The sequence below is a fragment of the Brassica napus genome, chromosome C3, assembly GCF_020379485.1.
Source record: "Brassica napus cultivar Da-Ae chromosome C3, Da-Ae, whole genome shotgun sequence".
NCBI lineage: Eukaryota > Viridiplantae > Streptophyta > Magnoliopsida > Brassicales > Brassicaceae > Brassica > Brassica napus.
In genome coordinates, this window is record NC_063446.1 from 10,751,396 (window position 1) to 10,776,029 (window position 24,634).

Here is a 24,634-nt window from a genome sequence, read left to right on the forward strand (position 1 = left end):
ACCCAAGCCGCTCCTCCTAAAGCAAATTCCTTCCTCCAATGCACACCAATATTGCATTTTTAACCAAGAATCTTGAGGAGGTTCCCATTTGAGCATCACTGTCTGCTCCACCCTTTTCTCCTCTTCCAATCTAGTCTCTTCCATTTCAACAGCTAAAAACCATGAGTCTGCTTCCAACATTATTTTATGAACAATCTCATAAGCATTGAATCTCCTTCCCTCAAACCAAAAGAAATTTCGATTCTTCCACAAATGCCAGATAACCCAAGGAAAACGCCTTCTTGCTTCTTTAGTAGAATTGCTATCAGTTAGACTCGTTAACAAAAAATGAAGGTTTGAATAAAAAGAGACCAAATCAAACCCATTTTCAGGCAAAGGGATGAGAGACAGAGCCCAAACCTGACGAGCCACCGGACAAGTGAAGATCAGATGATTAACCGATTCACCTTCAAAACCACATATCTGGCAACAAGAATCCATTTTCATTCCCCTCTTGAGCAAAAGTTCCCCAACCGGAATCGCATTGGAGACTGCTCTCCACATAAAAGTTTTGATCTTAGGAGCTGTTTTAACCTTCCAAACAGCTTCTTTGAGAGGATTCAGAGAAGGCAACATTGTAGCTTCTTGGATCAGACCTGAGTGCTTCTCATTATTCATCATCCAATAGCCAGATTTCACTGAATACACACCATTTCTATTGTGACACCAAGTCCAAAAATCTTCCTCTCCAACTGCTGGCTTCATCTTCAAAATGCTGGCTATATCATCAGGAAAGAATAGTTCTTCAAGCACCGATCTTTTCCAAGTTCTGGTTTCACAATCGATGAGATGATATACCTTAAGCTCCAAATCAACAATTATGTTCTTCATAAGGGGTCTTCTCATTATCTCACCAACTATCCAAGAGTCCATCCACACGCTAACTGAATTACCTTTCCCAATTTGTTTTCTTAAACCTCGAACTAACAATTCCTTCCCAAATTGGATACTTCTCCATCCATAGGAGGGCCTAGCGCCCATCTTAGCATTTAAAAACTCACAATCAGGGAAGTATCTGCTCTTGTAAACCCTTGCAAAGAGAGAGTCAGGCTGGTCAAGTAACCTCCAAGCCTGTTTGGCAAGAAGAGCTTGGTTGAAAGTCTGAAGATCTTTAAAGGCCAAGCCACCTTGCTGCTTAGATAAATACAGTTTTTCCCAGCTTAACCAATGGATTTTGCGCTTATGCTCTAATGAATCCCACCAAAAGGCTGCCATTGCTTGAGTCAGATTTTCACAAGAGATTTTTGTTAACTTAAAGCAAGACATGGCATAAACAGGCATTGTCAATGCCACTGCTTTAAGTAACACTTCTTTACCCCCTTGAGAGAGCAATCTCACAAAATAACCAGAGAGTCTATCTTTGATTTTGTCATAGATATATGCTAGCATCTCCGTCTTAGAGCCGCTGAAGCATTTCGGCAAGCCAAGATAATTCCCAGTCCCTACCTCTTTCTCAATGCCAGTGATTCTTTTTATGCTAATCTGATTCTTCATCAATACCTTCTTCCCAAAGGTTATAGCCGATTTCTCTAGATTTAACCTTTGACATGTAGCTCTCCCATACCTATCCAAAATCTCCATCAAAACTACAGCTTGATCATCGCTGGCTTTGCACACAAAGAGACTGTCATCAGCAAATAAAAGATGATGAATCATCGGTCCTTTCTCGTCAAACTGAATGCCTTCCAGCCTACCCTCATTCTTTGTCTTCTTGATCAGGTGTATAAGTCCCTCAGTACACAAAACAAATAAGAATGGAGACAAAGGATCGCCCTATCTGAACCCTCTCCCTGGTTCGATATTCCCAAAAGGATGATCATTTATCAGAACCGCATATGTAACCGAGGAAACACACTCCATCACTCTATCAATCCAAACTCCATGGAAACCCATCCCTTGCATCAAGGCTTGAAGATAACACCATTCAACTCGGTCATAAGCCTTTGACATATCAGATTTTATCGCCATAAACTTGTCAGAAATCTTGTCATTGGTGCGCAAGCTATGGATCATCTCATGAGCAATGAGAATGTTATTTGAAATCAATCTTTCTTCTACAAACGTCGACTGTGTAGGAGAGACGATGTCTGGTAGAAAAGGCTTCAACCTCCAAACCAAAATTTTGGATATGATCTTGTAAAGAACTGAACAGAGACTATTGGCCTTGGATCAACCATTCTTTGGGGATCAATGATCTTCGGAATTAAGCATAAGTGAGTGGAGTTCCAAACTTTTGGTAAGGTACCTTCAGTGAAGAATCTTTGAACTTCTTCAGTGACCTCCACTCCAACGATATCCCAATTCTTTTGGAAGAACATTCCTGTCATCCCATCAGGTCCTGGAGCACTAGCTGCATTAATGGCGAACACAGCTTCTCTAACTTCAGCTTTGGAAACTTCCTTGATTAGGAGCTCATTCATTCTCGGCGTGACAGATGGAGTAAAGCCTTCAAAGAATTCAAGGAAGCTATCAGGGTTTGAGGATTTGAAAAGGTCACTGAAGTAAGATAAAGCAACCTCCCCTTTAGCAGTTTCCGAGAAATGGCTTAAACCCTGATCATCCACAAGTTTCAAAACTCGTTTTCTAGCTCGGTTAGCCTTCACTGAAGCATGGTAAAACTTGGTATTTCTATCACCACAGATAGCCCATTTGTCTCTACATTTTTGGCGCCAAAACTCTTCTTCCTCCTTATAAGCCAGAACCAGAAGTCTGTTGAGGTATGCTAATCTTTGCGTTGAGGGCGACAGAGAAGATTGCTCCTTTTCCAGCTCCATCTGATAATGAATCAGCTTGTCACGAGCATTTAAGTTCTGAGTCTTTTTCCATTTACTAAGACTTCTCCTCACTCTGTGAATCCTCTCAGAAACAGACTCACGTTCAGACCAGTGATAGCTCATCCACGCTTTTTTGATTTCCCCTTTAGCATGTACATTATTCAGGAGGCGGCTATCATATCTGAATCTACCAATGTGTTGAGCTGCTCTAGAAAGGAGTTTGACTAGAACCGGTCTATGATCAGAGCCTCTTTTCTCTAGGAAGGTTTGAGAAGATTGAGGAAACAGAGAGAACCCATTTTTGTTCCCAAAGGCCCAACCAAGTTTGCATTGAATCCATCATCTCCTCTTTTACCTCCCCACGTGAATTCATTCCCAAAAGAAGGCAACTCAGCCAGTTCACTGGCTGTATCATATCATTGAAGGGTTGAAAATGCGCTTCACTTCTTCTCGGGCCCTCAAGCTTTTCTCCATTGCGTCTTATCGCATTAAAATCACCCATAACACACCAAGGGATTTTGCGGTTAATCCCTATTCTTGTCAGCCTTTCCCATACTCTAGGCATTTCTTTATAAACAGGATGACCATAAACGCATGATACAAAATAAGATCCGTTACTCGACTGTACATGAAAGTCAACTAGATTCTTATCTACAAACTTGAAATCCAGCCTAACTCAGTTCTTCCAAAAAAGGGCTAAACCTCCGCTATACCCAATGGGATTGACCGTGATGATTCTGTCAAATCCCAACCACTCTTGAAGGTCCACCAAAGCATCTCTTCCATTTTTAGTTTCCATCAAAAACAAAACATTGGGAGCATGTTCTTTCCGCATCTCCCGAAGTCTTGGAATCACCAAGTCATGTGCATGGCCCACGCCTCGGCAATTCCAACTAATCATAGCCATTTCAGAGATTGGGTGGTCCCTCATTTGGGACCACCGCTGGTTTCTTAGACCTTGGTGAGTATTGAGATGTCTCCACATCATTCGAACTTTTCCTTTTCTCTGCAACGGCTGGAGCTTTATCTTTCATCTTCCCTTCTCTAGAAGCTTCAGCCTTAAAAGATTTTCCCCTAGCCTTTCTGACAAAAGAACCCGACCTCCTCCTCTGGTAAGTTTTCCCCCCTTTGGTCCCGGAAGAACAAACATCAGAGATGCCAATGTTATAACCCGTAGGACCTCTAGGATTCCAACTACCAGTAGCAGAATCAGAAAAGGCAGCAGCATCAGACATCATCCCCATGTTTCTAGGTTCCAAAGACATCGCATTACCAGCTCTAATGGCAGATGCCATAAGCTTGCTTCCTCCATGAGAAATCACATCTTTTGGGAGTTCTTTTTGCCTCTGGAAATCAAAAACAATGCATTTGCCCTTGTTAAGGTCACAGGTGAAGACAGGACCGGTTCAAGCCTGAGAAAGGTTTTCTGAGCGATCGGATCCTGCTCTACTTCTTTTAAGGACCACTTGATTCTTTCTTTTCTTGCCATTTTCTCAGCTCCTTCAGCATCCACCAAGTACTGTCTCATTCCTTCTAACACTTCCTCCGCAATTTTTGGCTTCCCATTCTGAGGATTAATACCAACTTGAGATTCCATAACCACTCCAAAAAGAGGATCATCCTCTTTAATAATTTTCTCCATCAAAGGCTTCTGAAGACAGACTGATCCTTTTTCTTTGAGCACAACAGCAGCCTTGTCAGCTTGGAAGATATGACAGGAACTCTATTCATGCGTCAATCTTTGGCAAGTGTAGCATCTCTTTTGAAGTCTCTCATAATCATACAATATTTTCACAACCTCCCCACTAGGAACATTAACAGTTTTAAACCGTCTAAGAGGCTTGGAGACATCAAACCTGACTTTAGCTCTTATATAATCTTTGGTCTGCGGTTTGTTTGGATCAAAAGCAACTTCGATGACTTGACCAGCAAACTCTGCAAGGTCAGTAAGCGCCACCTCCGTATAGTGGTTAACCGGTATGTTCCTCATTTGGACCCAGACCTCAATGAACTGCAAGTAATCAGGCGGAGGTCTCTCGACCCATCTTTCCATCGCTAGCGACCACTGGTTAGAAGTGTGAACTCCTCTGTTCAAAATATCTATCAAGTCATGTTCATACTTGAAGATAAACTGAAACCTATCTTTAGAGAGAGCAACTCCTCTAACCCTGTCATATAGTTGCCACTTTCTTGGCATGTCTAGGATCAGATCCGTCATATCTTGGCACTGAGGGTTGAGAAGACGCCCCACCAAACTCAAAACATTTCTCTCCGTAGAATAGAACTCTGGACGGTCAGGAATAGTATAAGGTTCTTCATCTTCTTCCAGTCATACCAAGCATCGCCTTATCCAGAGAAGGCTCCATAATTCAGATCCTTTGATTTTCAGGGCCCACAGAATACTTTTTTCAAACCCCAAAATATATCCTGACAAAAACTTCTTTAAACCGTAAAATTCCAACCCAGAGGACTACAAATCTTGAGCAAACTCTGACTGAGATCACCATAATAGCACTCGATCAAGTCTTCTACACCTCCAAGAGAATCGATTGAGATAAACAACACTCAGCTTAATCGATAACGAAGGATTAGGGATTAGGTTGAGTAGCCAAAAGCCCAAAAGAGGGAATCAGATATTTTATCGCCTTTCTTATCGCCTTGGTTCGCGTGTCTCTACGCTTTTTTTCCTTTTTTTTTTCTTTCCTCCCATCATTCTTTTACCATGTTTTTTGGGTAAAAATATTGAGATTTATTAGCAATTTTCAACTTTTTTTTACATAAGTAGAGAGACGATTAAAAACAGAAGAATGGAATGCAACTAAAAAGTAATAAACTTAACTAACTCCGAAAAGAAATTGGATTCTACTTTAAATTTTTGTTTGGATAATACCCAATATCGAAAAACTAGCTCACTGATTTCATCCGAGTATTTTCTAGAAAGGGTCTGATCGGATTCGAGTTTTTACCATTTTAGATAAACCATCAACACCATTATGAGTTGAAAATACCCTTTTACTCAATGTCGTTTATACAAGAGCAAAATCTCTCAAATCTGGTATTCCCGCAAGATTCGTAAACACTAAAGAGAACTATATCCAAACAAAAGCTAGTTTGATGATGAAGTTGTTTTATTTCCCATACAAAACCAATTCTAATACAGAAAAGTGTATATTTTCTTTCTTGATTTAGCATATCACAGAATAGGCATATCCAGAGCTTGTAACACATCCTTGAACTCAACACATGAGTGTGTTTATTAAACCTCTCAAGCAGCTTGTACAGCGTGTCGTTCAACTAAAACGACTGAGATGTCTCCATGATCCATTTCGCCTCCTCGTCTGTGAGTTTGCTTGTGAACACAACATCGCCTCGGATAAACACCAAGTCTTTTGTCTCTGAAAGCTCAGTGTAGAAGGTGCTAGTCAGGTAAGGAGCCGCTTGTGTTCCTCTTGCTTTGTAGTCTTCGAGACCAGTGAAAATCATGTGAGGCGCTTCAACTGCCACAAAAAAAGATTGACGGTTCATATAAAAATCATAAACAGATGAGCTCTTAGTTTTATAACGAAGCTGTAATGAAGTTCAAAAATTAAATGATGCATCTAGCAAGATTCAGCCTCAAATTACCCCATACTGAATAAATAAACTGTTCTTGAGATTAGTAGTTAACAAACATTGTCCTCACTAATCAACCTAAGTAAAAGAATGTCCATTGAGTAAAGCTATATCTACCATTGCTAATATCACTAACCATATGGAGCGTTGCTAAAATAACTAGTCAGATTACAACGCTTGCAGATAAAACTAAAACAAACCTTGAGCAAACATTGTAACGTAACCATTTCTCTCCACAATGGAATCACAAAGTATCGGCTTGCAACATACAACAGAAGAAGATCAAATCACACACAAAGAAAAAAGAACAAAGCTGATGATAATCTTCTTACCACTCGGCTGCTCGTTGCTCCAACAATCTATAAAGCTGAGCTTTCATAGTTATCCCAATATGCCCTCGTCCCAAGTGATACTGCCAAATGAAATCATCCATCATCAAAATCTAAAGACACAACACATCCAAAAGAACGAAACTTTGAGAGAAATTATATCGTCCCAGATCGAAGTGAGCTCCTCTGGCGATTTAGTCTTGGCCCTCTCCAAATCCATGATCGAATCCAACGGTTTTGGCTGCAACGGCGTGAACCCAGATGCGAACCTCGAAGTTCTGACTGAACCAAGGGATGCCCATTTGATGTGGTTCCCCGGTAACGCTTCCGAGAGCTTACTTCGGGGGTTTCGTTGCGGAGAAGATGACCGTGCCGTGAAGATTTGTCTAGATGTGAGACGGGAAGAATAAGACGAAGACGAATAAGAAGAAGAGAGGTTTTCTGTAGCGAGAATCGAAATAGAACCAAGGATTCGTCTCAGTTTCAGGGTAGGTTCCAAGAGGAGCTCTCAGAGGAATTTCGTCGAACACATTCTGTGCTAGCAGATCTGTATCCAACAAGGACGAACAAGTCCACTTAGAGCGTGTTACAAAAAAAAATAAAAAAAAATCCACTTATAGAATCGTGACCAGCCGTGGTTCTTAACTTATGATTTGACATTTTTTTATTTTTTATACTTTTCGACTAAAAGACAGCTCTTATATCTTTTATTTAAGAAACGGTTCTTAATTTTTCTTAGTCTTAGCCGAAAGTAAGAACCTCAACTAAGAGACTGAGATTAATCATGGTCTTATTCCCGTTGCATTGCTTCAGAACCCTCACGTAAAGACGGTTCAAGACTTAGTGGTTTAGCTTGGTTCGACCAGTCAAACCAAATTTTCGTAATTTCGCTAGAGTCCAGACATTCGTCTACTCAACCTGATTTCCAACTAAAAGTTTAGACGCCCGCTCATCAACGAAACCATTTTTATTAAAGAAAATTACGTTGTATAAGTACTCAAACAAATTATAATTCACTATCTAGCTAAAAAGTAAGTTGACCCTGATATTCAATATATTTTCTATCTTATTTGCCAAAATACCTCTTAAAACTACCGATGCAACATTTGTTTTCTCTCGTATCTACAATTTCTTTTTCTTTTCTTCCTTTGAGATCAATTATTCCCACAACCATGTCTCTCTCATACTTTTTCGATTTTGAATCATATAACACAGGCTGGATCTATCGTTGTATCAATGCTGATTTTGGTTGTTATTTAGATATGATGGTGAAAAATAACGACAACGGACCAATGATGTATCAGAAAAATAAGAAGAGATGAAGAAGATGACTCATATGAAAAAGGAATAATGGTGGTGGGCCAATGAATGAGTGTTGCCATGTCTGGGAAAGAAAATGAGCTAAAAAAGAAGAACTTGCCGACTCTACTAGACTATTTGGATATAGTCTTCTATTTTTCAGATATTGATTGCATCTAAAATATTATAAATATATATTATAATTTATTTTTGGGTTGGGGTAGGAGTAACATTTAGTATTCATGGGTTGTTGGTCGGATTAGAGTACTATACTACTTCGGCAATATGTAATAGAACACTCAGAAAATTTCAAAATATATTTTCAGATGTTGATTTCATCTAAAATATTATAAATATATATTTTATAGTTTATGTATGGGTTTAGAATTTTGTGATTAAGATTTAGAATTTAGTATTTAAAGGTTGGAGTTAGGATAGGAGTAACATTTAGTATTCATGGATTGTGGGTCAGATTGGAATCATATACTAGCTAGGCGATATGGAATAGAACACTGAGAGATTTACAAAATATATTTCAGATATTGACTTCATCTAAAATATTATAAATATATATATATATATATATATATTATAATTTATATTTGAGTTTATAGTTTAGTGATTAGAGTTTGGACTTTAATATTTAAGGGTTGAGATTAGGGTTATAGTAACATTTAGTATTCATAGGTTGTGGGTCATACTGGATTCCTATACTACTTCAGCGATGTGAAATAGAGCATTCAGAGATTTTCAAAATATGTGTTTGTGCATTTCCAATTGTTTGAACCACATTATCTATGGTTTCATATAGCATAGATTCATGTCATTCCTTATATAAGATGACACCAACAATTTTAGTCATCTATTTTATTTTCTATAGTGCATATGTATGTGATAAATAAGTGTATAATTTGGATAGATCAGTAAATATGGAGCTTCACTCCTATCCATACATAAAATCGCAAAGTCATCTGCTTTCTTCCTCTTTACATGATACTTGAAAAGAACGAGGGCATAACCATATGAAATGGAAGTAAAATGTTAGTAACTTAATTATGTCAAAATCATTGCAATATTCTTAATTTTCATTCAAAATTTGGTTATTAAGCAAATTAACCCTTTTATTATTCTAATTGTGTTAAAAAAAATCTAAATTGAAGGTTACAAATTGAGAAATCACTCCTTTCTTCTTCCCATATCAATATAAGGATTTGCTATATTCGTGTTTTGTTTTCTATATATATATTAATATATAATATACTAGGTAAAGAATCCACGAGATAGAACACATTTTGTAAAATTACATACAATATCTATAACTTATATTTTATTTTGTGTTATATATTGTTTGGATATAATATATTCTATACATGTATAGAATTGGATTGTATTATTTTTTTTAATGTATAATTTTTGTATGTAATAATTTAGTTTTTTGATATGGCCATTGATTAATAATATTATTTTTCAGCTTAAACACAAAGGTATTAAAATACTTAATTTACATTAATAAAATTATTGATTTTAAATAATTTGAATATCTATTAATTTAACTAAAACAAATTTGTTTATATAATATTAATAATAGGCTAGGCCACATTAACATTGTAATTGTTAAAGTGTGTTATTGAAAACAATGCATGCATAATTTTCCTCTATATATTTCATATTAAATAATAGGATTAACAATTGTAAGAAAATAGAATGAATAGGTAAATATTATTCAACATATCAAAAAATATTTATGGGCTTGGTTTTTGTTACATTCTTTTAAAAAAAAATAATTTAAGAATAGTTGGTAACTTAGATTTGGTAAAATAAAATCTTGATTGTGTAGATTTGGTAAAATAAAGTAGGATTGTGAAGTTTTAAAAACCAAATAATGTGCTAACAATAGTATTCTAGGATGAATATTATAAATCATTGGATTAGGAAAGAATACATTAACTATAATTTAAATATAATAAAATGGAGTTCATAGACTACATTTCAAAGTTATATTATATTGTAATTAGGGAACTTTTTATATAGCCTACATATTTTTTAATGATAACATATTAATATAAACACATAAGCTTACATTTGAAAATCTAACATTTCAAAACAAAAAGTATACAGTAAAACCTCTATAAATTAATAATGTTGGGACTTTGAAATTTTATTAATTTATAGAGATAATAATTTACAAAAGTTTCCTTATTTATATTTTTTATTTTAAGATATATTTTTTCTAAGATAAGAAAAATATTTTATTTTATGTATAGACATTAATTGTTATTTTTTAAAATTTGACATTTAAATTAATTTTATTATATTATTTGTTGTATATAGGATATATTGCATAGAACTTCAAAGTGGTTTTAGATATAATATTACTACATCTCATCAAAAATATATGAAGTGTTAAGAAAATATAAAAATAATTTCATTGTGAATATAAAACAAAAAATATAATAATAGGTGCTTATTTATATAAATTATGTATACATATAAATTATTAATTTATAATTTTAATATGACCATATATTTACATAGAATTTTCTTAAAAAAATATTATTTTATTATTTTATCGATTTGTGTCAAATTTTGAACCAGTCCAAATTGGGACCGGCAAAATTTATTAATTTATAGAGATTATTAATTTATCGAGTATTAATTTATAGAGGTTCTACTGTATATTGTTTAGTGTGGATAAAATGAATAACCAAGTATGTATAAGTCTAATAATGTATATAACTGAAAGAAAAAGGTTTGGTATATGAAAATGATGGATGAAGTCAATCTATGAAAAAATACTACTGTAACCAATCATTTCACCGATCATATGAGTCACTTGGATAGACTCGGTTTAGTATGAAATTTATGCGATGGAGTATTTTATTTGATTATATTGGTGTTTACGTTACTGTTTTCATATTTATATATTCAAAATAGTTAGGTGGGTCACCAAAATCGTATGTAAAATCCAGTGGCATAATATATGGAGTTAGTTAAGCTATTTTCTTATTTTATATACCAATAACCATAAGTGCAAAACAGATTGTATTAATATAACCATATTTACTATTAATAAAATAAGGAGTAGGTCCAAAAAAGTTAAAATAACAACCTTTTGTAAGTAGAAAAAATAGGATTTTAATTTAATAGATTAGATCCTCACATAAAAAGTTAATTAATGATTAATCGACTGCAAATCTTGCACTTACGAGCGATACATAGAGTATATAAAGTTATAAACCAAATCCATAGATAATTTTGTCACAATGGCTTAACAAATTTTTTAACTAGTTGTTCTTGTTTGATCGTCAACATAGGAAAAAATATAACCGGAATGTAGACAAAAAAAAGTAGACAAAACATGGATAGTAAATAATTTGTAACTATTAAGAAATTAACGAGAAAATTTTATTTTATTTTCTTATTAAACTGATGATTTCTTAAACATGTGGAAAAGCAAAAACTAATCTTTAAGTAGAGGTGCAACCCATAGATGGACATTTTCTTCGAGTATTTAAATGGACCGTAACAACCGAGAGCTTGCCTGCTACTACACAACTATCATGTAGTTAACACATTTTTTTTTCAACCACAAGCAAATAGCAAGGATATAATCCATTGCTACTCGATATTGGCTAATGACCTTTCAACAATGCATATGGCTGTCGTTGATTGATATTTTTAGATAATGTTAAATTAAATCAAATACCAGAAAAAATGTTTCAAAACAAAATAAACGTACGTCAATATTTTTAAAATAGAAAGAGAATAAAACTAGTCAACCAGCCTTTTCGGATTATCCAACAAAAATCTACAACTAATTATATATACTCCCTCTGTTTCAAAGTGTGTATGCACAAGAATTAAAGTATACACTCTTTTCTAAAAAGTAATATTGAAAATATAAACCAAAATTAATTCAGCCAATCCTCAAAGATAAATATAAAACATCATTGATCACACACTTTTCAATAAAACTAAGATTAATATAAAAATTCAAAACATCATCTATTTTGAAACATCAAAAACTTTCCAAAACATCATCTATTTTGAAACGGAGGGAGTATATATATATGTTCACATATGGTTTTGTATCATAGAAAAACAAATAGTCTATTTGGAAAAGAAGAACTACAATGTCGTTAATAAAATTAGCTATTTTTTGCATTATCCTCGTTTCTTTCGTTAGTCTTCATGATTGTATGTCATCTAAAGGTTTAGTTTTCGTTCAATTTTTTATCATCATTGTCATTATAACCATCGTCATATCATCCATAGTGTTTTAATTGGTTTGTTCTTTAATTTTTTTATATAGGTTTCGCAATAAATTTCATGCCCTGCAAAAAAGGAGTTGCTGGTGACTGGTGCTGCACTAAAGGAGGGTTAGAATGCACAAAGGACCACGCAGAATGTGCGCAAAGCTGCCTTTAACAGGCTAAACCTTAACCAAATTGTAATTTTTTTTTAAAAAATAATTTTTAATAAAGAAATCTTTCCCTTACTAGCAAGATGGAGTATATAAACCTATAAACCAAATCCATAGATAATTTGGTTATTTTAAGTGTATATGTGTAAATTTTTATATATTATTGTGCAAATGTGATATTTTCTTATCACTTATCAAATAGTATGTTTGTAATATTATAAAGTTACGCATTAATGTTTAGGTATATTTAAATATTTTCTTACGTATGCTATGAATCCTTTTTATAGGATCGTTAAAAGATACTCCCTCCGTTTCATAATACTTGATGTTTTGTAATAGTGCACGAAGATTAAGAAAATTACATTTTCCTAGAAAAATATTTTAAAGATATAATTTTAAAATCACTTAACTAATTATAAAAAAGACTGTAAAATCTAATTGGTTGAACAGTTTCCAATAAAGTTAAAATTAACCTTAAAATCTCAAAACTTCCTTAAAATCTCAAAACTTCATGTAAATTGAAACAAAACAAACCTTTTAAAACATCATCTATATTGAAACGGATGGAGTACTTACTCAGGATTATTTTCACCATGCAATAGATCTCTAACCGGGGCTGGTTTAGACGTCACCTGAGACATCAGACATAACGCAACATAATTCTTAAATTATATTTTCCTCAGTTAAAAAATAATAAAGTATATAGTTTTTGAGTGATTCAGAAATAAAATAAGACCTCGGAGAAAACTCCTTTAATAGCGCTTTCGTCCAATCTCCGGCTAATTTTATATGTACGCTCATATAGCCCGTCTTGTGGTGCAGAAGTTATTGAAAAATGGATGCCTGCATCGATATATAAATATAACCATCACATGAATCTATATTAAAATGAGTTTACGATTCTTTATTCTTAAGTTTTTTTAACGTACTTCTCAAATGGTGAGACTTTTGGGCAGTTCATAAACATGTAAATGATATATATTCAATATGGATTTTAATGTTTTTCATGACCCAAAACCTCATTCTATCAAAAATCGGTCAGGAATTTATCGGAAAGCTTTTGTGGTGGATTCTACATCTGAGCTTTAGGAGGGATTATGTGGAGATTACTTTGCGTAGGGATTGTGAATTTTAAGAGTTGATAGATTTTAAAAATTATATGGATTGTGAAAATGTATATACATGACTTATAAAATTTGATAATATTTTTTTATAGATTGGTATAGATTTTAAGAAATTTATATTACCTTTTGTCTATCATTATTTTTTCCTAAATCATATAGCATAATTATTTATTTATTTTTAAGTTTTTGTCACAAAAAAAACCTTTAAAAAGGAAAATGACTAAAAGATGTTTCATCAAAAAGGCAAAAGATTTTATACCCCTTTTATGATATCTAAATAAAATCAAAAATCAAAAATCTATTTTTAATATATTTTCGAATTATATGTTTTCAAGTTTGAACTTTGAATAAAAAATCGATGTATTTCAAATTTTCCTTTTGAAATTCAAAATATGCTTTTTGAAACTATTTTAAGATTTTATTTTTGAAAATTTAATATTTATAAATATAATTATATATTCAAAAATGATAAAACACTATAAATATAATTATATATTAAAATGTAAAAATATATAAAATGTACTGAATTATAGTTCTGGACTATAATTTAGATTTAAAGTCCAAAAGATATTTGATAAAAATAACTATCGTGTTAGTCGTATTATGTTTTTTTTTTTAAAACACTTAATCGAAGCCAATCGTACTGAAGGGATAATCATATTACATATTTATTGTCGGCAAAACAATACTCAAGATGTGTAATCCAACAAAATCAGAAAAAAAAACAAATAACTATTTTCACATTAAATATATAAATATATATAAACATATAAATTTACATTACACTGGGAAAAAAACTTTGTACCAAGAAGAAAAATTTAAATACAAAAGGCTTTTAAAATATTATAATAAACAATCAAATCAATATTAATGTGAAGTGCCTGAAAATAATTCTAAATTTCTAATATAAATAAAGAAAACATAAAATAATAAAAGTATTCAGATGCAACTATTAAATTGAATATTTTACATTTAATTTAAATTAAATACAATGTGAAAAGTAAACATTCACATACAAATTAGCGAATATAACAAATTTAAAAGTATAATCCGTGAGTATCACCGACAAAAGATCTAGTGCAAATTTTCACAAAAGATAAGACCACCAATGTTGGAAAAGTTTCTCACGAAATTTCTACATTCAAATAAAAATTGGATAATAAAATAAAAAGAGTGAAAGAAGAAATATTTTTCAAAAATACTCCACAAAATTGTGAAAGACGCGATGATTATAGGGAAATTAGGCCAAAAGACCAAGGCAAAAACTATAATTCATTAACTAACCAAAATCCCACCCTCTCTCTTTCTTTCTCTTCCTATCTCTCTCTACTTTCCTACTACAAATTTAATTTCCTTTTTCTTTTTGGTTATTTCACAAATAAACTCATGATTATACGTCATTTTTAGGAATACTATTTAAATATTAAAATTTCAATAATATGATAAATTATAATACCTGAGATAACCACTATAATTTTAAGACCGAATCTGCCAAAACTGAGTTCAACCGTAACCAGATCTTATCCAGAAAAAAAATAAGATTTGTTTGGAACAATTTATAAGCCACAACTGACGAGTCAGACAAATTTTGTTACTGAGTTTTGATCCAAAACAGTTCAGTAGGATACAAATGTGTTACTCTCTAGTTCTTGTCCAGACTTCCAAAAGAAAATAAATGTAAAACACTTTACAACTTTATCCTCATCCTGTTTGTAAATCTTTCAAGTAAAATGTCAGTCCTTCCTTTTGTTTCCTTTGGACTTCCAAGAATGTAATATACATGCATCTTTGTATTGAGTCAACTTCTTCACATAGAAAGAGCTGCATAGAGAAGCTGATTCCAAGTATCTGGCAAGCCAGGAAGGCACCAGTGACTGCAATCAGTTCCTCCATCACCTCCATAGGTAGATGGATGAGCATCTTTTCTTAGTTGAGACAGAGTTGTGATGTCGAGTAAGTAAACTGGTGTTTTCATCGAGCTCAACACTCGTGACACGATGCTTGCTGCTGGAAGTGAACCACCCGGGTATGTGGACCCGGTCAACGGTTGCATCTGACCGTTGCAAGTCTTCCTCGGCTCATTCCATTCCCTTCCCCTATTAAATTTCCCACAAACAACTAATTATATTTTACCTAGAAATGCTATTTTCAATATATTATTAGTATATATGTCTTTCGTTTTAGAATGATAGATTCGTTCAAAAAAAAAAGAGATAGTTTTGTTAGATTATTTTCTACAGATTTTTTAAAAAAAAAATTAAGATACCTTTAGTCACTGATATTAATACAGTAAGTTTTATATTTTTAAACATTAATTGATTGAACCGGTTAAATATAATTATCGGAAAGTGTATATATAGAAAGGTAAACTGTTACAAAAAAATTATAGTAAAAGTAAATAATAAATTTAATTGAAAATAATAATCATTTTTAGTATGGGTGAATACTTTAGAAAAATTTATCTTTAAAAACAGAGAAAGTACATATATGTTCTTTCTCAAAAAAAGTACATACATATATGCTGAACTTACATGTAGTGAGTGGGAGAAATGCCTTGGAAGAAAACTCGGGTTTGCGAAATATTAACATTTTGATCAACCCATTGAGCCCAAGTGGTGAGTCCTTTGTTGAAAGCATCAAGACGATCCATGTCTCTAATCAGTGAAGACCCATTTCGTATAAAATCCCACCTGATTAAACAACATAATAGAAGAAGAGAAGATGATTTTGGTTAACTAATTAAGCATGTATTAATGCCAACTTAGACATATACATGAGTATAACGTATATGGTATGAACCCTTGAGATTGTACTCCTTTGTGAAGCCACCAGTGCCAAGAATTGAAGACGAGAATGTCCATGTCTTTCCAGACATAAGCACCACCTTCGATGGTTCCAAGGTTAAGCACGCGCCCTACATCTTCTTTGGAGATATCCACTAGGTATGGTGTTCGATATAGGTATAATGCAACTCCATATTCCTGTTTTTATCATTTAACAAGATTAAGAATCTAATAGTCTTTATTATAAATATGAATACGTAAATTATTTCAATAGAAAAATAGATAACAATCAGTTACGTAGAAATTACACATTTTATATATACATTATTCGAAACTGAGTAGCCGAAATTTCCAAAACGGATTTAAAATATTAATATAAGAAACACAATTTGGAGTTGTTTATTGGTTGTCATTAGCTGTCCGGTCTCCTAGTTCCTTTCTCTGCTATGTTCTCTTGTTTCTGTTTCTTTCTAGTTTATTCATTGTTATATATCAATTTTATAATAATTAGATTATTTTCTAATCTTTATACACAACTAGAAGAGTGAAATAGCCAAAATCCTAAGTCATCACTAATTAAGCATGTAAATGTTGTCATAAAGATAATTTGGGATAAACACACACAATTATACGTCGCCAAAGAAACATACAGTGTGTATAATTCTTAACTGAGATAACAAGTATATTGGAAAAAAGAAATATCAAATAAAATATATATAGAAGTGAAGCATACGACTACATCATCAAAAAATTCTGGCATTTTCTTAGAAACATCTCTTTTGAATAAAACATGATATAGAAAAGGAAAACAATTATTGGTTTGTAAAATCTATATGCTTTTGCTTTTACTTCTTTTGGTCATTGTTCATAATTTAATTAAATAAAGAAAAAAGAAAGATCCATTAGGTAGACAAAATCATAATACCTTGGATGTCAAGCGTTTGCACAAAACATTTTTGCATTAAAATCAAAAGCAAATTTCGAGAATGCTTCTTTTTATAATCAAAATATTTATATAATATATAGCCCGTGACCAACTTGGTTGAATAAAATGACAAGCCCTCCTCGTGATGATGAATTATTAGATTTTTAATCAGAATCAAGGAATAAAAAAAGAGGAGAGAGAGGGGGGACCTGGAAAGTGAGAGAGGAGAGTGGGGTACGTTTGATAAAAGTAGTCTTGCTGTCTGGTACCGACGAATGTATCATACATGCTAACGATTCCCACATGTTTAGACTCAGTGAGTCACCCACGAACATCACTCGTTTCCCTCTCCATTTATTCAAAAATGCTTGTCCATCGAACCTTCATTAACAATTTACATACATCAGCATCATCATGTTTAGCTTAAATTAATGTGTGTGTCAATTTTACGTACCTTGGGATGCTGCATGAATCAGGTTGCCAAGAGTACTTGAGGAACTGTTTGTCTGGTCGGCCGAAACAGTTGAACTCGCTGTCTATGAAAGGGCACATGGAAGAATCGTAAAAAGGGTAAGAAGCATCGAAAATCCATCTCCCTTGGAACAAGTTACAACCACTAGTTTGCTTCCTCCCTTTCAACGCCACTTTTCCTACTCCTCCGGCGGCGTCCAACGCCGCTCTGTTACGGTGGCTTACATTCCGATTCTGGTCGGAACCCAAGGCCTGGTCGGCTCTAGACAAGATTGTGAATATGAGAAGTGGAAGAAGGAAAAGAGGGATAGGTTTGAAACCCATCATTAACAGAAAAATGAAATAGATTTATTTTTTGGAAGTGGCTTTGTGATAGAATTGGGTTTATATATATGCACAAGTATCTACTTACATATATGTATATACACACAGTAGTGTGTAATGTGAAGAGATTCTTGGGTGGAGACTATTGGCCTTATAATAGGTTTCATATTAATTAACAAAAAGTAAAGGAAATAAATCAGTTCACTAGGAATTCCACTATATTTTCAGCTAATCTTGGGTTCGTCTATATTGTTAGCAAGCTAATTGCAGTGGTTAACATCTGTGTCTATGAAATTTTGTCAACAAGTATTCTTTTTATATAGCCGTCAACTAAGAACAACCTATTTCAACATTTTCAAAATGGACATCTGAAAAAGAAAGAAAATAATAATAACATTATAGTATCATAATAGTAAATGCTAAACAAAGTATTTAGATGTGTTCCAAAGACATCACTCCCTATAAAAGTTAACAAGAACAAAAAATGGAGAAAATTAAAAGTAAAAAAGAGTTCTTATTTGATAGATTTTCAACATTTTAAAAAACTTTCAAACCACATGTAACTTTTTTTTCTAATGATTAAGAAGTTCTGAATCCGAAGATTCATACATCTCTCTAGGGCCAAATTTTAACTATATTAAATTAATTTTCTTTAAGAGAGTAGACTCATTTCAAGAACATACACCCTCTACGAGGTGATTTAGAGCATCTCCAATGTATATCTCTATAATTTCCTCTAAAATAGAGATATCTAATATAGAGGTAAAAAATAACTTTCCTCTATATTTTCCTCTAAAATAGAGAAACTCTATTATAAAGGTATACATTGGAGCATTTTCACCTCTATTATAGAATTTTTCTATTTTAGGAAAAAATATAGAGATAGAAATAGAGGTGGGTTGGAGATGGTCTAAGAGTTTTACCCACTTTATTAATTCTCTTATCAGTAACATTTTTATTTTAGACTTTAAAGTTTAATATATTAATGGTAAGACACTCATTTTAAGAACCTCATTCACTAATAAAGATGCTCTAATCAACAGTTTCTCTTTTGATAAACTTCATTGTTTTCTCAACTTTTTCATTCTTTTAGTTGTTTGTTAAGACTATATCCACCTCTATCATAATTATAGAAGTGCTGTAAAATTATTGTTAGCGGGATTCAAAAAGACTCTACCATGGTACGGTGGTGAAGTCGTGATAATGTTGCGCCAGGACACAATATGAATAAATCGAGTAAGGATGTCTTACTACAAAAAAAATTATTACGGCAATATAATTTTTTTCCAGTAAATGTTTTCGAAAGAGCCAAACAATATGAAAAATGTTGTGCTACTATATTACTTCTTGGGAATCTGCAGCCAATGTGATCTGGAACGTCTACCAATGATTATTGCTACACCGTTAGTGACACAATAATTCTGGTAATAACAATGGAAGGCAAAAGAGGTTTGTTGAAGTCATCCACATTATCATTTTAGGTGTGTGTTTTGTGGGGTTCCAGTGAATGAATCAAAGTTATTATTGGGCATTCTATTGCTTAGCTTGTCACGGGGGACATCTTAAATCATTTTCCATCAATTCTCACATGCTTCTACGCTATCTGTTCATTTAATTTATTTAAAATTTTCAAATTTGATGATTTTTTTTTTCTGTATACGATAGGACAGAACTAGACAGGCAACCTTGGCTATTTTCTTCGAGTTGATTTATTTTTAAAATAGTGGGGTTTTCACAGGAGTACTCACATGTAAGGGAAGAAAATTATTTCACGTTTCTTTTTATTTTGACACTATATATGATTCCATTATGAAACATGGCCACTAAAAGCAATCAAACAAAAAAGACCAACATATAATTGGTATTTTTATTTATATAGTCAAATTTGGCTTGATTGAAAGGAAAGTATATATGACTTTTTGTTAGACCTTATTCAAAATTCAAATATTGTACAATATTAAACTATATGTTGGTTTGTGTTTTCTGCAACTATCCTGCATGTGAAAGACAGAGTAGTTGGGAGTGAGAAAAACACTATTAGTAAGGAAAAATAACGTTAAATCCTGATTATATAATAGTTGAGACTTTGGAGGAACAACAAAGCATATATTACCCCCATTTGGTTGGATTTTTTATTATACATGCTATTCTCTAATATAATTTGAGAAGTGAGTGTGACAACTCACAAAACTAATTTCTACGGGAAGGATAATAGGCTCAAGATTCTTTTACGAAGAATCAATGAAACGATATGTATTGCAAGCAAATAATTTAGCATCTATATAAATAGGGAAATTGTCACAGGATATATATATGCACATAAATTTAGTAAGAAGATGAAAATAACGAAAAATGAAAAAAATACAAAAAAACAAGAACTCGGTGTTGAAATAGTATCCTATCAGGCGTTGAAAACTTATGAAAGCAAGATAAATATATCGAGTCTCAACCCCTATTTTGCAAATAGAGCATTATGCTAATTGATCATAATTTGCAAACCCCTTACCACTAATATGCTAATAGCCACCATCACATCGACCCTTTGTAAACCCAAGTATCTGTTCATGATACCCAATCCATGGTATCCTAATAGACCACATACGGCTATGGCCCTCTTCGTTTGTACATCTGGAAGATAAATCCAGATGCTCCATCTGGGTGTTGTTCGTTTTTTCATTTCGTCCATGCATCCAGATGAATCATCTGAATGCAACAATGTTCGTTTGCTTTTCATTTTTTAACCTCCATCTACATTCAGGTGGACTTGTTAATAAAACGATTAAAATATAATTTTTTACGTTTCGGCGGAAAAATAGCATTTTTACGGTTTTGGCGGAAAATATTTTTGCAGTTTTAGAGGGAAAATGTGTTTTTGGCGAAAAAGTGCATTTTGTGGTTTTGGCGGAAAAATACGTTTTTATGGGTTTGGCGGAAAAATAGGTTTTTGCGGTTTGGACGGGAAAAGTGTGTTTTGCGGTTTCGACGGGAAAATACATTTTTCCGGTTTTGGGTGGGAAAATACATTTTTTCTGATTTTGGCGGGAAAATACGTTTTCCCGATTTTGGCGAGAAGAAGCGTTTTCCAGTTTTGACGGGAAAATGCGTTTTCCGGTTTTGGCGAAAAAATTGTGTTTTCCGGTTTTGGCGGGAAAATGCGTTTTCCGGTTATGGCGGGAAAATGCGTTTTCCGGTTTTGGCGGGAAAATACGTTTTTCCAGTTTTGGCGGGAAAATTCCGTTTTCCGGTTTTGGCGGGAAAATTCCGTTTTTCCAGTTTTGGCGGGAAAATGTTTTTTGCGGCTTTGGCCGGAAAATGCGTTTTGGAGTTTGGCGGGAAAATGCATTTTTTTGGGTTTTGGCGGGAAAATGCGTTTTTTTTGTTTTGACGGGAAAATGCGTTTTTTCGGTTTTGGTCGAAATGTGCGGTTTTACTGGTTTGGTCGAAAAATGTGTTTTTATGGAAATGTGTGTTTTACGTTTTTTTGCGGAAAAACGCATCTTGCGGTTTTGGCGGGAAAGTGTGTTTTTCAGTTTTTGCGAGAAAATGCATTTTTGGTTATAGCAGAAAAATATATATGCAACAAAATAGAATTTAGGATTTGAAAATAATATTTTGATTTTAAAAGATCATTTATCATTTTGGACTGAACTAGATGCATCTGCATCCATATGCACCTTCAACACTCACTTTCATTTGGTTGAGAATTTGAGATGAGTTTTTAAAAATTCAGCTGGGTGATCCATCTGTATGTAACATTATAATGCACAAAACAAACATCGATTTGCATCTTCACCCAAATAGATCATCTGGGTGAGCAAACGAACGGGGGCTAACGAACTGGGGCTATTTATCTGAGTACTTCCAAACAGCAAACATTTCAATATTTTATATTAAAACATTTGAAAACAAAACATTTGAAAACAAAAGAACTGACCCTCGTTAATCTCTTCTATCTGTAAGGACATGATGAACCATAATCATCATTATGGTGCCATTATCATCACAGCCGTTCAGTAACCGAACTTGGACGACCACTACCAGCTTTTACTTCGAACTAATTGATATCACCACTATTGTTGCCAGGAAAATATTAACATAGAGTAATTATATATATCTTATTTATATATATTGAGTTTTTATATATAAGAAGATCAAAATTATTTTAAATAATGACATGTCTTACAAGTTACATCAATGCCATGCAATAAGTACATATCAATACAAATACATTGCAAATACGTGGTTCAAACTATACGATGGTGGATTTAAATCTCACCTCAACAATATTCAATCTAGTCATCAAGAAAGAATTGTAATAAACGTACTTTAATTTACTTTCCATTTGATATGTCGTCTATGTATAAAATTACAAAACAAAAACAACGCCTTTTTTTTTTAATTTTTTTTAAATTTATTTAAGCAAAAAAATCATTTTTACATTTGTTGTTGCCCTATTTTTAAGTTTGATTTGAATTAAAAAACCATCGTCGACTCAATCTTCATCTTGTTTCCGGCCATTGAAACTATGTCTTCAACTCAATCTTCATATTGTTTCCAGCCATCTAACCAGCCCCCTCTCATAGGCATGGCCATATAATCCTCTGAATATAGCAAATCGATTTTGAATTCATTTGTCCACCATTCGGATCAGGTGAGAAGACGGTGTAGCCGCCTCCCCATGTCTTCTTTGATTGTGTTCCCTCCATATAGTGACAATGTGGTGTGGAATACATACCGAATTAGGAATATATCAAGCTTATCCACTCCTTGGTGTGATAAAAAGCATATTGGGCTACACCACACATCCCTTGAGGCCAAGCCACGTCTCTACGGATCCTAATGTAACCATTTTCTCCCCAAGTTTCACCCCAAGAGTTCTTTGCCAGCCAGTACTTAGTCCCGTCCTGGCTTGTCCCATATCCAACAATCGTAGCCGCATGATTTGCGCTGGTCCCACAAGGCCCGTCGTATACTCCACCTGAGTAATGCATGAACCCGTCCTGATGACTCGCGGTTGATATGCCTTGAATCTGGATGTTACATCTAGGCGATGGATGTTACATCACATACATCATACCGACTCGGTTGCATCAAGAGCGTTGCATCAAGTTATTATGGATGTTACATCTGATCGTGGGCTTAGGCCCATGAGTCTGTATAGTCTAGTGTTTTAGATGCGAGATGCTACTATATATATCTTGTATTCGAAGTAACCCTAAACTTGCAATTTGTAAGCTCAATATCGCCTCCAATAATAAGATCTCTCTTTGCCCGTGGACGTAGCCCTAGGGGTGAACCACGTTAAATATATGTGTCGCAGTTACATCGCTTTTATTCATATGTTTCCGCATCAGTTCCTTCTCACGTTCGTTACAACAAACTGGTATCAGAGCTCGGGGTTGGTGATCTGGTGAGAAGATGTCTAGAATAAACGCGAAGATTGACAAGTTTGATGGGAGAAATAGCTTCAATCTTTGGCAGGTTAAGATGCAGGCGTTATTGAAGCAACAAGGCATCTAGGGACCATTGTCAGGGAAGAAATCTAAAGCAGCTGATTTGGAGGCTCTGGAAGAGAAAGCGTTCTCAACAATTTTGTTGTGTCTAGTAGACGAGATTATCATCGAAGTATCGGATGAAAAAACGGCTGCTAGTTTGTGGCAGAAGTTGGAGAGTTTGTACATGATAAAATCTCTGACGAATAAGCTACTTCTGAAGCAACGCCTCTTCGCCTTGCGTATGCAAAAAGGTATTGAGCTTCGCGACCATCTTGACAAGCTAAATTCGATATTACTGGAGCTGCGTAACATCGATGTTAAGGTGTAGGATGAAGACGCGGCACTAATCATGTTGGTATCTCTGCCGAACTCTTTCGAGAACTTCGTGCAATCGTTCATTGTTGGCAAAGATTCAGTGAAACTGGAAGCAGTTAGGTCGGCGCTTCATAGTCGGGAATTGCGCCATAAGGCATCCAGCTCAGGGACAGACAATCAATCATCGGGGTTGTTTGTCAGTGGTAAGAAGATGTCTAGAATAAACGCGAAGATCGACAAGTTTGATGGGAGAAATAGCTTCAGTCTGTGGCAGATTAAGATGCAGGCGTTGTTGAAGCAACAAGGCATCTGGGGACCATTGTCAGGGAAGAAATCTGAAGCAGCTGATTTGGAGGCTCTGGAAGAGAAAGCGTTCTCAACAATTTTGTTGTGTCTAGCAGACGAGATTATCATCGAAGTATCGGATGAAAAAACGGCTGCTAGTTTGTGGCTGAAGTTGGAGAGTTTGTACATGATAAAATCTCTGACGAATAAGCTACTTCTGAAGCAACGCCTCTTCGCCTTGCGTATGCAAGAAGGTATTGAGCTTCGCGACCATCTTGACAAGCTAAATTCGATATTACTGGAGCTGCGTAACATCGATGTTAAGGTGGAGGATGAAGACGCGGCACTAATCCTGTTGGTATCTCTGCCGAACTCCTTCGAGAACTTCGTGCAATCGTTCATTGTTGGCAAAGATACAGTGAAACTGGAAGAAGTT

The 24,634-nt window shown here is 34.0% G+C and overlaps 2 protein-coding genes, 1 long non-coding RNA gene and 1 pseudogene across 3 annotated transcripts; 1 reads left to right on the top strand and 3 right to left on the bottom strand.

Annotated features, from left to right (window-relative positions):
* Positions 1 to 3,721: 3,721 nt before the first annotated feature.
* LOC106350657 lies at positions 3,722 to 5,031 on the bottom strand. The gene is made up of 3 exons (XM_048749375.1): positions 4,612 to 5,031; positions 4,216 to 4,536; positions 3,722 to 4,159 (listed from the first exon to the last, which is right to left on the bottom strand). The coding sequence occupies exons 1-3, from the start codon at positions 5,029 to 5,031 to the stop codon at positions 3,722 to 3,724; spliced, it is 1,179 nt and encodes a 392-aa protein (XP_048605332.1).
* An 876-nt stretch (positions 5,032 to 5,907) lies between these two features.
* Positions 5,908 to 7,262, bottom strand: LOC125584260 (annotated as a pseudogene).
* A 3,334-nt stretch (positions 7,263 to 10,596) lies between these two features.
* Positions 10,597 to 12,995, top strand: LOC125584261. The gene is made up of 2 exons (XR_007321234.1): positions 10,597 to 12,265; positions 12,366 to 12,995. It is a non-coding gene; the product is annotated as an uncharacterized LOC125584261 (long non-coding RNA).
* A 2,175-nt stretch (positions 12,996 to 15,170) lies between these two features.
* LOC106406700 (protein trichome birefringence-like 37) lies at positions 15,171 to 18,300 on the bottom strand. Its single transcript, XM_013847411.3, has 5 exons — positions 17,763 to 18,300; positions 17,518 to 17,689; positions 16,400 to 16,581; positions 16,132 to 16,290; positions 15,171 to 15,696 (listed from the first exon to the last, which is right to left on the bottom strand). The coding sequence occupies exons 1-5, from the start codon at positions 18,104 to 18,106 to the stop codon at positions 15,408 to 15,410; spliced, it is 1,146 nt and encodes a 381-aa protein (XP_013702865.2). The 5' UTR covers positions 18,107 to 18,300; the 3' UTR covers positions 15,171 to 15,407.
* Between the last annotated feature and the right edge of the window lie 6,334 nt (positions 18,301 to 24,634).